Consider the following 15,447-nt stretch of genomic DNA (forward strand, 5'->3'; position numbering starts at 1 on the left):
ATAATTGCATGTCTCTGTGTTTTTAGTCAAGGCTTAGATAATTGCTAAGCTGTCGTTAACGAATCAATAGTATTATTAATTTTAAAATTAAGACGTGAAGAGTTAGTTGATGAGACGAGGGAGGGATGTCTCTTACAACTTACAATGACATTTCTATGATCTCTTTTATTTAACATGAAACATGTTTATTCCGTCTTAAGGAAACATGTAAAGTATAAGCATCAAAACGGATTTTAAAAGTCAATTGACTCGTGAGTCGATGTTGATAGTTGGGTCTTAATCAAACGGTTGACTGATTTAATCAAAAGACTAGTCACCCACCTCTCACATGGTTTAGTTTTATTGGAGTACATGGAAGGTAGTTGTTTAGGACTTATTTCGACTTCAACCAATAATGAGTTTATATTGACACACTTTCTCTATAGAAAATGTCTCTCATTTGTCTTCTAAACTAGTAAGTAGTAACTACACTACCCTCTTTTTTGTTACCATCTTTTTAACTCTTTCTCCATGCTCTTCATTTTTCTCTTTCCATTAAGTGTGCTATCATGCAAATCACCCTTATTTCTATTGGACTACATGAAAGGTAGTTGTTTCGGACATATTCTGACTTCAACAAGTATTGAGATTTAATTAAGGGTGACTCATACAACTTCAAGTCTTCAACAAATACTAGATATGTGATATGCCAAACGCAAATATCGAAGATTGACTAGTTTCATACTTCCTCCGTTTCATAAAATTTCTGTTAAAAACAATTGTTTCATAAATATAGATGTTTGTATATCCAATGTAAGATTTGATAAACAAAACAATTAACATATACTGTAATTATAAAATAAATATATAATTTATACAAAGTTTCTTAATATGTGCGAATAACTTTTTAACTAAACATCTATTTTTATGAAATGGAGAGAGTATAAAATTTTCGACAAAACGATTCTAATTTAAGTAGAAACTCAAATTACATTTGATATGGCAGATGTTAAAGCACATAGTACAAATGTTATTCAATATACATCATGATATAAATATTTATTATACTACAATCTAATTTTTTTACTTTTCATATAATGTTATGAAATAATACAATATGTTACCAAAAAAACAATAGTAGAATATTATACTAATTATTCAGATGAATTGTCATTTTATTGCTCAATATAAGAACTATATTCAATATGAATATAACATTGATTTACTGTTTGGTAATATACCTTTCCATTAAGTCATTTCAATTGCTTCAACCAGACCACATTATGTCATTGACCCACATTATTGCTATAAATCCATAACCCCTGATCAGGTAATCAGACATTTATTTTATTTTTACCAATTGTTTCACTATCACCCATTCTAAAAAAAATTTTGGTCACCGTTACTTTTTTTTTTGGTTACCAATTGTTTCACTATCACCCATTCATATTTCACCGTTACTTTTTTTTTTTGATTACATTGTCACATCTCCACGTTAGTTGCTTAGCAATACAGCAAACACACAACATTGTCAGTTGTTTCTGTTGGCAATGAAGTTGGTAAGAGCAATCAAAGGTTTCACTTTGTCCGAATCAAACCCTTGAAGATGTTCTCTCGCATCTCTCTTCAACTTCTTCACAAACTCCTTCGATTTCTCTAGACCAATCACTTTCGGATACGTCAGCTTACCGGCGATCTGATCTTTTCCGGCGGTTTTTCCTAATTCCTCCGACGACTTAGTCTCATCCAAAATATCATCAACCACCTGAAACAACAATCCAATACACCTCGCAAAGCTTCTCACTTTCTCAATCTCTTCCTCTGAACCACCACCAATAACCGCTCCGATAACCGCCGACGCTTCGAGCAACGAACCGGTTTTATGAACGTGAATAAACTCAAGATCCTCTAAACCAACGTCGTTTTGATCCAACCCTTCACTGCTCAAATCCTTAGCTTGTCCCGCCACGAGTCCTTTCGTTCCAATAGACTTAGCCAATTCTTTAACGGCCCTAACCATTTTCTTGGATGACACGTCAGCTTCGGTCAAATGCTCGAAAGCTAGGGCTAAAAGTGCGCCGCCGGAGAGGATGGCCACGCTTTCTCCGAATACTTTGTGTGTAGTTGGTTTACCTCGTCGGAGATCGTCATTGTCCATACAAGGAAGATCATCTTTGATGAGTGACATTGTGTGAATCATCTCAACCGCACAAGCCGCTTGAATCGCTAAACGCTCTTCCCCGCCCACTAGCTCGCAAGCCGCGAGGCATAGTATTGGTCTGACGCGTTTCCCGCCGGCGAGAACCGCGTAACGCATTGCGTTATGGATGTTGAGTGGCTCGATGAGTGGAATGGCTTCGTCTAATGCTCTGTTTATTGACTCTGCTTTGCTGATCATGTACGTTCTGAAATCGAAATCAAAACCGAAAGAGTCTTCTTCTTTGTTTTCCAGTTGGATTGATGAATCAAGAAACTCACGGACGTCTTTTCTGGCAAAAACAGTGGCGGCTGCCGGAGACTTGATCGGGAGGTGGAGGAGACGGATCAGCCACCGCGTTTTCGCGGGGCTCAGCCATGGTTTTAGAGTTGTAAACACGAAGTGTAGAGATAAAAAGAAGAGTAAAAGATAAAGAAGAATGGTTTGAGCTTCCATTTTGATCAACATAAAGATGATTGATTGATCTTTGATTCTTCTTCTTTATAACACAAAGTCTTATATTTTTTATTTTCTTGGAGTTTTAGACGTAAGGTCAACGACAAGGCACGTCGTGGGATAGTTGTTTATAAGATTGTTACTATTTGGAGCATGGTTTGGATCCAAACCGTTTAAACTGAGGTTTGTATTAGAGACTTTGGAGTGAATTAATCGATAAGAACCGGGAACAGAGAAATCAAAACCGTAATTTGCATGAGGCTGATGGTATCTATCTTCATTGCAAATGGAAGTGGAGAGAAACATGACAACCTAATCCCTAGTTTTCATCAACATTTCACGTTTTGGTTTTTGTTTCATGTGGTGGTTTTTAATTTATTTATTTATCGTTTTCTCATGCACGATCGACGCATGGTTTCGTAACATTGAACCTGGTTTTTTTATAACGTTTTGGATGCAACTTGCAAGCCTCTTTGTGGAATCTGGTCAGTGTGTCCATATTGATATTGTTTCCATAACAAAACATCGACTGTCTCAAGATTACATAACCGGAGTCAAGGATTTTTTGGATTTTGCCTTTGGTAACATTAAGGCAGAGATGGTGAGATGTCCGTGTCGACGTTGCTGCCTTGTCAAGTATAAGTTTAGAGTTGACATTGAAGGTGATTTGATGTGGTATGGTTTTCTAAGCACATACACAAATTGGTATCTACACGGTGAAGAGTTTGATCGCCAAAAATTAGTTCAGATCACCAACTCTTAAATAAAGCTTGCTAGTTCCTTTGAAGCTTTTCTTGAATCTTGGAGAGACATTCAATTCCAAGCAAGTATATGACTGTTTTATTATAAGATTAATTAACAGTCCTAAGAGTTGTTTAGGTTTACAAGTTCATTGCTTTTATAGGAATATAAGAATGGTGGGAACATAAAGCTTGCTACTTCTATTCAAGTTCTTATTGAATCTTGCAAAGTGAATGTCTTATATACGAAAGTAAAAGTATGTGTTTTCAATATCAAAACACTTTTATGTAGATATAATTATGGAATGATGTCATGAACCACACCTTCACAATTATTTCGTTGAGTCAATGGAAAATGTCATAATCTACGTAAGACAAATCTAGTAATATCTTACTAGACATGCCCATAATTTAAAGAAGACTCTGGTAAAATGTTTGCATACCCACCAATTTTTTTCAATGTGCCTAGGTATCTTAATTCATCTCCCACTATTACTTTCTGTCTAATGAAAACACAAAATTTCAAACACAATTGAAAAGGAAGATCAAAAATTAACAAGCAAAACCTAAACATGGGATGTAGAAGGATGAACAGCCTTGTTTTGTCTCCCTGCAAGCCAAAGCATGGTCCTCCTTGCAAAAGATGGCGTTTTTGTCTCCAAAGATTCCGAATTTTCGCTCTTTTGATTCTCTTCATCGATCTCAAGAGGAATCAGTTTGTTTGGAAATCGGACTGAAGAGGAAGACACCGAAGAACAATCCTGATCTCTAGCACTAGTACCCATTTGCTTCTCGTTTTTACTCCTTAGCCAAATTTTCGACAAAGAAAAGCTCTCTCTTTCCACAACACTCTTCTCAATTCCCTTAACCGTTGGATCAAAACCGCATTCGGACATAACCGCCCTGTGGCCGGGCAAGCGACTGTCTTTCCCCGATAGTTTCTTGATGGAAACGTGAACCTTAAGTGTAGCTTCTTGGTCCATAATATACTCATATGAGCCCATTGACAAACACCTCCTCCCATCTAAATTGCTATTACCACTTATGCTATTGTTGTTGTTATTGTTATTGTCACTTCCTTCACCAACATGATCTATGTTCCTAAACTTCCCTAGCTTAACTTCTAAAGGAACAACCTTTCTATCCAAACAAACCCATTCACTATCCGGTTCGCATGATTTACGACCCGACCTAACCCGGTTCGACCCAAAAGAAATGTTCCCATCAAAACCCAAATGAGAATTAGACTCAAGAACAGGAACCATATCTGTCGAGCTTTGTTCACTCTCAAGAACAAGTAAATACGAGGAGCTTGGGTTGTGATGAGATGAGAAACCAGGGAGGAGGTTAGATCTACACAAGGGACAAGTCGAGTGAGAGAGAAGCCACGTATCGATACAGCCAACATGAAAAGCATGGCTGCATTTAGGCAAGAGTCTAAGTTTGTCCTCTGTTTCGAACTCACAGAGACAAACAGGACAATCAAAAGGAGAGATTTTGAGACCCATGATGGATTTGTATTGAAAGACAGGTAACGTGTCGATTAAGGACTGGTCAACGCCAGAGTCGTGGAGGCTAAAGAGTTGCTGAAGTTGGCCTTGAAGAGCTGTAACGTTGTCTAAGTAATCTTCTCTGTTTTGTGTTGATGGTGTGAGGAGGAACTTGACAAGGATGTGGACAAGACCAGAGATGAAGAAGATGATCGAGAGGATTATGATTATTAGGAGAATGTTTGGAGTGATCTTGCTGTTTAAATCGAAGCTATTCATGTTTGATTTGAGAGGTAAGAGTGGTGGTGGTGATGAGGGAGAGATGATGCTATTCATGTTTTCTTGAGATTTAGAAAAAAAAAAAAAAAAAAAACAGAGTTATTAATGCATGCTCTGTTTTTCTTTTGAGATTTTGGTTTATTTTGAAATTGAAAGAAGAGAGGAAACAAAAATGTGAGCTCAATTTTTTTTTGAAATTTATGAGACAGAGTGATGATTAAGAGAATTACAGGTTGGACCATAGATGGTGACAGATGAGCAAATTTATTACATTTTTATGTATATTTTTTATTTCTTTCACAAAAGAAGAGAGGGTTTGAAATGATTTTTTAAAATTCTGAAATTAATGTGATTTGGATCTTAGTATTTAATTACCTAAAAAAATGCAAAGTCAACGAATCGTTTCTTTAAATAAAAAAGACTCATACAAAGATCACTTTCTTACATGAATAATAATATCTTATGCTTTTTATAACCAAACCTCGGGCTCCCATGTTAAAGCCAACCGGACAAACGATATAATTGTACAATCCATAAGAAAAAACATTTTTCTGACAATTTAAGCTGTAATGTATAACATTCTGAGTTTGAATTCAAAATATCATTAAAATTCCAAACCACTAGACTAAGAAGGCTCCAGGCTATGTATGTTATTTAACTAAATACTTTAAACTGATTAGTGATGCAATGCGTCTAATACATTAAGATTGCTAAACGAGATCAACTATATTATTTGCGCATGTTATTATTGCCTTTGTCAATACTGATCGTAGGAAATGGCAGTTGCCGGTTTGACGTCCTTACAAAATCGTTTCTGTACGTTTTAGTTTGGACTACTCATGGCTCATGCGTGTTAAATAAACTATAAAAACGTTTACGTGACGAACGAATACTTTTCAATGCTCAAAAATCAAATATAAACCACTCGACTACATATATAAATGACAAAATGGATGATGATTTGTTTCGTGTTTTTGAAGAAGATTTGCGACTCAGTCTAACATGGTACAAGTTCTCTGATTGTCATATCAACTTCGTTTGGCCATTTTTTTTTGTGTGGAAACAACTATATTTGACCTTCAAAATATGGGTATCTTTTATTATAGATAGACATTTTAGTATAGTTTTGGAACCAACTGGGCAAGCCGTTGATTTAAGCGGCAAAAAACTTCATGTGCTAGGTTTTGCGCTTGTCTACGCAGCTCTTGCTTTTGTAGGTGTTGGTGTTGTTTTTCTTGATAAAGGGCCTCTTTGTAAGTGTTGTTTTCGCTTGGATTTTGATCTTTGAAGGGCTACGTTGCAAGGAAGTCGAAGTTATTCGACCTTCGATTTGGTCTATGTTGGTTCCATATATAGTATATACTAAATTTATTTAGAACAAAAGTGTACTGTAATACCTAAATACCTAATGGTAGCTTAAAAAAGAGTGTACTAGAAAAGTCATACAAAAATAATTTAATAGGTATGAGCTAAGTTGATTTTCAAATTAAATATACGAAGAGTATTACATTAAAAAGTAGCATGGAACATAATTTGTTATTAAAAAAAAAAAAAACTAGGCAGTAAACAAACATTCTATGTTGAGAAAAGAGAAACACGAGGGAGATGAAACAGGAAGCCGACATGGAAAATGGTTTTATGAGTTGTTAACTCGAGGCAAAAAATCTGGTTTGTGCATTTTTTTTTTTTAATTTATTATATGCTTAGTAGAACATATACACCTAATTAAAAGATTGTGTACTATCAAAGTTAATTTGCCACAAAAAAAAAATAAGTTAACACTACAAGAAATATGGGCATTAATAATAGCAGAAAAGCATAGCGCAGTTTTCGCAAGTGTTATCGTTGATAGAATTTTTAAAATGAAGCTCTATGATGGCGCTTTTAAAACGTTAAACATAAAAACATGTAAGCGCGAACTAAAAATCAGTATTTCCGCCAAAAACTTAGTAAAATTTTAGTAAAAGTGATTATTTTCCCTCTCCACCCGCGAGACTTAAAAAAATTTTAGTTAAAACTTAGAATGAAAAAATAATATTTTAGTCTCACTACATCGAGACAAAACAAAATAAATCAGACATGCACAAATTAACATTTAGGCAGTGTAGTAGTAGATCACCTTGTAAGTAAGGGAATGGATGAGGCTTACAAGATACAGAAAGAGTGGTATCATCATGGAGAAGTGGTTTCAGTAGACATCAATGTTAGTCAGTGGAATGAAGAGGTTTTAGGGTTATACAAAGCTGCTGAATACTTAGATGAAGAGTTAGCTTCTCAGGGTCAATTAGTGGATGATGCTGAGGGTGAGGCCGATGACAAGAAAGAGGACGAGTTCCTTGCAAAACTAGCAGATGCTGAAACTCCTTTATACCCTACTTGTGCAAATCATAGCAAATTATCAGCCATTGTTCCACTGTATAGAATCAAGACACAAAATGACTGGTCAGACAAAAGCTTCAACTATCTTCTAGGGACTTTGCCAGACATGTTACCGGAGGAGAATGTTCTACATACATCAATGTATGAAGTGAAGAAGTGAAGAAGTTTCTCAAGTCTTTTGATATGGGTTATCAGAAGATTCATGCTTGTGTTAATGACTGTTGTCTATTCAGGAAGAAGTTGAAGAAGCTTGACAATTGTCCTAAGTGCAAGGCGTCGAGATGGAAGGTAAACATGCACACTGGTCAGATAAAGAAAGGTGTCCCCCAGAAAGTTTTAAGGTACTTTCCAATTATACCGCGCCTGAAGAGGATGTATAGGTCTAAGCAACTTGATCAGATGAATACCAATGCTGCTGAACCAAGGAAAATCCGTCTGGGACTTTTGACTGATGGATTTAACCCTTTCAACATGAAGAACAACAGATACAGTAGTTGGCCAGTTTTGCTAGTGAATTATAATATGGCTCCTGACCTATGTATGAAGAAGGAGAACATCATGCTTAGCTTGTTGATTCCTGGGCCACAGCAACCTGGTAATAGCATTGATGTTTACTTAGAACCTCTAATAGAGGATCTAAACTATTTGTTGAGTAAAGGAGAGATAGCTTATGATGCTTTCAGTAAGAGCACTTTCACACTAAAAGCAATGTTCTTATGGACTATCAATGATTTCCATGCATATGGAAATCTTGCTGGATGCAAAGTTAAAGGTAAGATGGGTTGTCCTTTATGTGCAAAAGACAATGACAATATGTGGTTGAGTAATAGTAGGAAACATGTCTATATGTGCCATCGAAAAGGTCTATCACCAACACACAGTTATCGGGGGAAAAAGACTTGGTTTGACGGAAAAGTTGAACATGGGAGGAAGGGCAGGATATTAACTGGTCATAATATCTCTGTCCTCTTAAAAAATTTCAAAAATAATTTTGGGAACAAGAAAGAGAGTGGGAAGAAGAGAAAGCAGACTGCTGCTACTAAGTCATTCTCGTCTGATGAGTTTGATGACACTGAGTCTGAGGAAGAGGAAAAAGACGAGGAGGATTTATCCAGATGGAAGAAAAGGTCTATATTTTTCAAGTTGTCTTATTGGGAGGAATGTTTCTGTTTTCTCTTATTATGTAGTTTTCATAACTAATCAATATATCATTAACTTGTATTTACTTTAATTGTGTAGGACCTCCCAGTAAGACATAATTTAGATGTGATGCATGTGGAGAGAAATGTGGCTGCAAGCATTGTGGTGACATTGTTGCACTGTGGGAAATCAAAGGATGGCCTAAAGACTCGCAAAGATCTCCAACTTCTAGGCATTAGAAAGGATTTGCATCCTAAAGAAAGAGGTAAACGTATCTACCTTCCAGCTGCTCCTTGGTCTCTATCAAAGGCAGAAAAGAAAGTATTTTGTAAGCGGCTGTATGACTTCAAAGGTCCGGATGGATATTGTTCTAATATATCCAATTGCATATCATTAGATGAGTGCAAGGTAATGGGTCTTAAATCACATGATTACCATGTCTTGATGCAACAATTACTACCTGTTGCACTTAGAGGTTTACTGCCTAAAGGTCCAAGGATTGCAATTTCACGTCTCTGCTCATTTTTCAACTATCTTTGCCAAAGAGTTGTTGATATTGAGAAGATCACAGCATTGGAAAATGAAATTATAGAAACACTGTGTATGTTAAAGAGATTCTTTCCTCCAAGCTTCTTTGATATAATGGTGCACTTATGTGTTCATCTAGGCAGAAAAACCAGATTAGGTGGACCTGTCCATTTCAGATGGATGTATCCATTTGAGAGGTATGGTTTCTATTTTATCCTCTTTACGCTAACTGTATTGATATAGTTTTAGCTTCTGATTTATTGTTTATTGGTTGCAGATACAGAGGGTTGCATAGCTGAGTCGTATCTCGCAGAAGAATGCATGGAATTCTGCAGTGTGTTTTTAAAAAAAACCACTAGTGTAGAAGAAAAAGCAGATATGAATACTGAGTATGAGAACAGTTCTATTCTAGAGGGGCGTCCTATCTCCGCTAGTATATCTGTTACTTTAAGTGACATGGAGAAGAAAATAGTCCATCTTGTTGTCATTCAGAATATAGCTCTGGTGGAGCCTTATGTGGAGTATGATGCTATCTGATTTCACATAATACTAAATTGTCATTGTATCTTCTACCTGTCTTACTTTCTTTTTCTGTTATTATAGCATGCACCTACAATACCTACAAGACTCAAACATAAGATGCAGACGTGATGCAAGTGTTTTATGGAGTACGCACACACAGAATTTTGCTACTTGGTTAAAAAAACAGGCAAGGTTTATCTTATAAATAAACTTTCATATATTAACTCGTTAAGACATTCAATATGCTAACTCGTTGTCTTTTGTTTTGTATATACCTCTAGATTCTGATGATCATGACCATATACTCAAATGGTTGGCGTATTGTCCTACCACTAGTGCTAGAACTTACACTGGTTATATAGTGAATGGGCTGAGGTTTCACACAAATTCTGTTGATAGGCTAAGCCAGAATAGTGGAGTGTTTTATGAAACAACAACCATGTGTCGATCTAGTGCCAAGGACACTTCCCAAGTAGCTGATTGGGTATCATACTATGGGAGAGTCACTGATATTATTCTCCTTGACTACAACGTTTTTTATGTTCCACTTTTCAAATGTCAATGGGCAGTTAGAGGTAATGGAGTGAAAATAGAAGATGGCTTCACACTAGTTAACTTGAAGCAGAGTCAAACATCTTTTGCAAGGGATCCATATATACTAGCATCTCAAGCAAAGCAAGTATTTTATTCAAGAGAAGATGATTCTTCCAGTTGGTATGTTGTCATGAGAGGTCCTTCCAGAATATACAATGAGGAAGCTGTAAACGATGGACTTCCAGAAGTTGGACCATTGCCATCCACTATTGATATGGTTATTGAAGACGTACATGAGGATGAGTCTCAGAATGCTTGGAGTGATTGTGAAGGAATATATGTTTGTTGTCTTTTGAATTTTAGTTAGTAGGCTGTCGAATATGTCTACTTGAATTATATATTGATATGTTAAGACTTGCTTCACTCTCTTGAATCACTGACTGATCAATACATTAACTTACTGATGGACATGAGTACAAAAGGAAAAAACTATTTATTTTTACATTGACATATTTGCTTGCTGGCCAGCCACTATATCGCTCAATTGGAGTTTGAATATAGTGAACACATGATGTGAAATGTCTAACATATGTTATAGGGATAAGATATGTTCAGATTGATGTAAAAGATAAATGAGTTTGGGGAACAGCAAACATGCTGAAATGCAATTATTTTCTTTAGGGTTGTAGCAGTTATGTATCCTAACAGGTGCATAACTTAGCTCCCGAGTGCAGGTGTACTCGCAGGGGTCGCACGGTTCATTTGCCATATGATTTCCGAGTTATAGCTCTCGAGCTTAACTCTAAAGATCTCTCTAGTAATAGTTGTGCTTCCCATCATGTGCGAGTGGGAGATGATGGTTGAAAGTCGGTTTGCGCCCATGATTTATCAGCATACCGAACCGGTTTAGTTAACCGGTCATTTAGTGATATGCACAATGCATGAAGAATTTTATCAATCTTTGCAATCAAACGACTTACAACCTAGTGGTTCAGTATCTTTTTTTGTTCAATGAAACATAAAATTACGAGAGGTCAACTATTATAGCAATCTGAGAAAGGACAAGCTTCAAACAATGGGATAATTAACTAACAAACGATACAAAATGTATGAAGGGGTGGTGTATAAGCATATATATAGTTAACAATTTCGAATCATGTTTATAAACAATCTAGATACAAGGAGAGAGAACAAACACGAACTCGTTTGATTCTAAAATGTCTACATTCAAAAATTGGATCACTTGGATATATATTTTCTTACAACACACACAAAGCCCATGAAGCCCAACATATTTGTTGACTTGTTCCTTCTTCTCCTCATGTGCCGTTGACCCTCTTGTCTTCTTTTTGCTCATCTTCTTCCTTTAGCTTCTTCCTCTGTACTTCATCTCACTTGAAGCTTTTTTTTCTTTGTTGAAGTTAATTATCAAGAATTAAAGTCTTAACAATCAAATATGTTATTAGGTGGATCAGCTTGACCAGATTAGGTACTATGGTGGTGGCGACGAAAGTTACGTCCTTCCTGCACCTTCACAAACACAAATAAGAGATTAGTTATATTATGGTATAAAGATTTATTTTTTTGGTGTTATAAATATTTTAAAATCATTCAAAGTTTACCAATAAAATCTAATAGAATCACATGGAATCAAATTCATTTTCCTTTTTTTAATAGAATAACTCTAAAACACAATCAAATCTCCTAAAATATTTCAGAATTCTAAAATATTAAAATCCTACCAAATCCTAAGAACTAGATTAGGACCCGTGCTAGAGCACGGGTTGAAATTCCATTTATTTATATTGTAATTTTTATTTAAAATATATTTTATGTAATTGTTTTTAAAAATTGTTGTGAATAAAACATTATGCAATAAAATCATATGCTAAATATGATGACTTAAATTATTTTTTGAGATTTTGTTGCTAGTATAATCGGCGGAAGAGTGAATAATTTTTGAGATTTTGTTGCCTATAAATGGTTAATTAAATATTCTTTCGAGATTTTATTTTATTCTTTCGAATATCCTTTTTTAGAGGATCTGAAATCGAGATTTAACTAATAGTTACAATCCATGTAACATATAACCTATCAAATAATTAATCTTATAATTCATATTATATAGTTTACAAAAAATGTTGTGTACTTCCGTTTTATTATATAGGGGATATCAGGTTTAATACCTCCTCTTAAATTTTTTATGCGTAGCAGTTATGGTTTTTGATCGTATTATAAGGTTACGGTTTAAAAACGACGCGGTTATAATTAATGTTAAATTTTGGTTATGCATACTTAGCATGTTATAATTTTCCACAACGTTAATTAATAATTATAAAGTGTTATAGTTGTAAATGACTTGTATAATTATTAAACTATAATAATAAAGTTGTAAAATTGCAAACAAAAATCATGGATATTACTATTTTATTTGTAGGTTGTGTATATGATCATCTAAGTCTTTGGTAGGTTTGTTGTATATCACTTCCTAAGCATTTACGTATGAATTACAAATCTGTTCTACTACATGGTGGTCGTCAACAAAAACAAACTAACGGTTTTTAAAGAAACTTTAGATGATAATCAGTGCCGGCCCGACATTCACGAGTACCCTACGCAAAAGTACAAAAAATGTGCCCTTTTCACATATTACAAAAAAAAAACGTTTACAAATTCCAAAAACAGTCGAATAACCATAAAGGAGTTAAACAATACACTCTAAATCACGAAATTTGGCTCTACTTATACTTTTGTTTGCAAAATCATTCATCAATGTCACATAATCAAGCTTTTCAACCATAGACGTCTCAATTGATAGCAAAGCCAACCCATTCAATCTCTCTTGTGACATGGTAGACCGCAAATAGTTTTTTATCAACTTCAACTTTGAGAAACTTCTTTCCGCTGTGGCAACTGATACTGGAATGGTCAACAATATGCGATAAGCAATTTCTGTGTTTGGATAGCAGCCTTGCATTCTCTTCAAAAAATCAAGCACTTCAATAGGTTTCTGAACTTCCTTTGGTATTACTTCTCGTAGAACCTGTAGTTCAAGAAGCAGTTCCTCACCAACTATGTCAGAAACCATATCATTCCTTAGAGCAGCCTCTAGGTTCACACATGATGTCTTCAAAGTATCATCATTTGACAATTTTAGTTTTTTTAAGTCAAATAGAAATTCAAAAGTTTGTTCATACCTTTGGAATTATTCAAACCTTGACTCAAGAGAAACTAGAGCTTGATCAATAAGTATGTTGAAGTAGTCAATTCTGAATCTCTCCTCTGGCGTTAATATTACTTTTTCACTAACTACTTCTCTGTCCTCATCATAGTGCTTCTTTTTTCTAATGATACGCTTTTTCTTTACGGGAAATGTAGCTTCAATCTCCATTTCTGCTGCAATTTGTGTAGCTTTAGACTTTGCTTCCTCAAAACCTGTCTCTCTGTATTTCTTAAAATATGACACAAGTCCTTTCAATTGGTGAATTGCCGCATCAATATCCATATTTTCTGACTGCAAGCTCTTGCTTACTTTATTAACAACAGAGAGAAGGTCATACCAAATAACCATACCAAATAAGAACTCGAAACCTCCAATTCCATGTGTTTCACTTAGTGCAAGAGATTCAGCATCACTTCGTGTTCCCGGATCATCAGTACTTTCAGTCAAGGTAAGTAAAGCTTCTCTGATTTCTGGGGCTTGAAACCGTATTGCTTTGACACTTTCAACATGACTTTCCCACCGTGTTTGAGACAAAGATTTAAGAGTTAGTCCTCCAACCACCTCTATCAATATATCCCACCTATTTGTTGAAGAGGCAAACAAATTATATATTCTTTGAACAATTCCAAAGAAAGACACAGCCTTTGCAGAAGAAGATGCTATATCACACAACACAAGATTAAGACTGTGGCAACCACATGGTGTAAAGAAGGCTCTTGGATTAACTTCTAACAACCTCTTCTAAACTTCTTTATTCTTTTCCTTCATATTAGCTCCATTATCATATCCCTGCCCTCTAACATCATCAATATCTAACTCTAGTTCAACCAATGCATCTTGGAGAGAAAACAGCCCTTCTCCTGATTTATCTTTGACAATGAGAAATGTCAAAAAGAATTCCTCAATCTTAGTTGATGTTGTAGAGACATCCACACATCGGATAATCAAAGTCATTTGTTCTTTGTGACTAATATCCGGAGTACAATCTAAAATAATGGGGAAATACTTTGACTCATGAATCTTCTTGATGATCATAACTTTGATTTCCATAGCAAGCATTGTAATTAACTCATTCTGAATCCTGTGGCTAAGGTAATGCAAATAGATTTCCTTCCTTTCAACTTTTCTAATATGCTCCCTCATCACTACATCAAATTCTGCAATCATCTCAATAAGACCCAAAAAAATTTCCATTATTTGCTTCACCAAGCTTATCACTATCCCCACGAAATGCCAAATTTCTCTGAACTAATGTTTTCACCACTGCAAATATCCTCAATAATACCTCTCTCCAATGGCTTCTCTCTCTTCTTAGTTCTTCTTGAACATGCTTATCAATTGTCTGATTTTTTGTAACCTCACCTCCAAATCTGTCCAGCGTGTCATACACATAACATGATCGTGAGAAACTTTATGTTGTTTTAGTCTTTTAGAAAAATTTCTCCAATCATTGTACCCCGTACTTGCCAAGTTACCACCACTGTCTTCATGTCTAAACAACTTGCAGCAAAAACAAAAAGGTTTATTCAAAGCTTTTGAGTATATGAACCATCTTCTATCATGTTTCTCTCCATTGACTATTTCTCTTGTGTAGAACGCTTGAGAAAAATGCCTACCAATACTATCTTTAGGGTACCGATAACCACTTGAAAACCTTGTCGCAGGACCATTTTTAACCAACAAATCTCTCAATCTTTGATCAATGTTTCTCCAATTCCCAGGATCATAAATATCAGAAATATCCTCTTGCTCCTCACTTTGATTTCCAGTCTCATCTAGATGACATTGATCAGAATTATTGACATCTTCATGATGCTCTTCTTCCTTATCTCTGTTAGAACTTTCACCAGATTTCTCAACTTTCTTTACATACTTGAACATAGAACCTGCTATAGACTTGATGTATGCTTGTTGTTTCGCCTTCTTTTTTCTTTTATCATGTCCTGTTGGTTGACTCTTTATGATTCCAGATGGCTTCTT

The 15,447-nt window shown here is 35.4% G+C and overlaps 2 protein-coding genes across 2 annotated transcripts; both read right to left on the bottom strand.

Moving 5' to 3' along the window:
- LOC104747707 (geranylgeranyl pyrophosphate synthase 4-like) lies at window positions 1,245-2,842 on the bottom strand. The gene has a single exon (XM_010469390.1). The coding sequence runs from the start codon at window positions 2,642-2,644 to the stop codon at window positions 1,511-1,513; it is 1,134 nt and encodes a 377-aa protein (XP_010467692.1). The 5' UTR covers window positions 2,645-2,842; the 3' UTR covers window positions 1,245-1,510.
- LOC104747708 (putative RING-H2 finger protein ATL49) lies at window positions 3,781-5,217 on the bottom strand. Its single transcript, XM_010469391.2, has one exon. The coding sequence runs from the start codon at window positions 5,196-5,198 to the stop codon at window positions 3,939-3,941; it is 1,260 nt and encodes a 419-aa protein (XP_010467693.1). The 5' UTR covers window positions 5,199-5,217; the 3' UTR covers window positions 3,781-3,938.

Source organism: Camelina sativa, chromosome 15 (assembly GCF_000633955.1).
Source record: "Camelina sativa cultivar DH55 chromosome 15, Cs, whole genome shotgun sequence".
In the NCBI taxonomy this organism is placed as follows: domain Eukaryota; kingdom Viridiplantae; phylum Streptophyta; class Magnoliopsida; order Brassicales; family Brassicaceae; genus Camelina; species Camelina sativa.

Excerpts from the sequence above, each read along its gene's own strand:
- LOC104747707 (XM_010469390.1), bottom strand. The coding sequence starts at position 2,644 with ATGTTGATCAAAATGGAAGCTCAAACCATTCTTCTTTATCTTTTACTC.
- LOC104747708 (XM_010469391.2), bottom strand. The coding sequence starts at position 5,198 with ATGAATAGCATCATCTCTCCCTCATCACCACCACCACTCTTACCTCTC.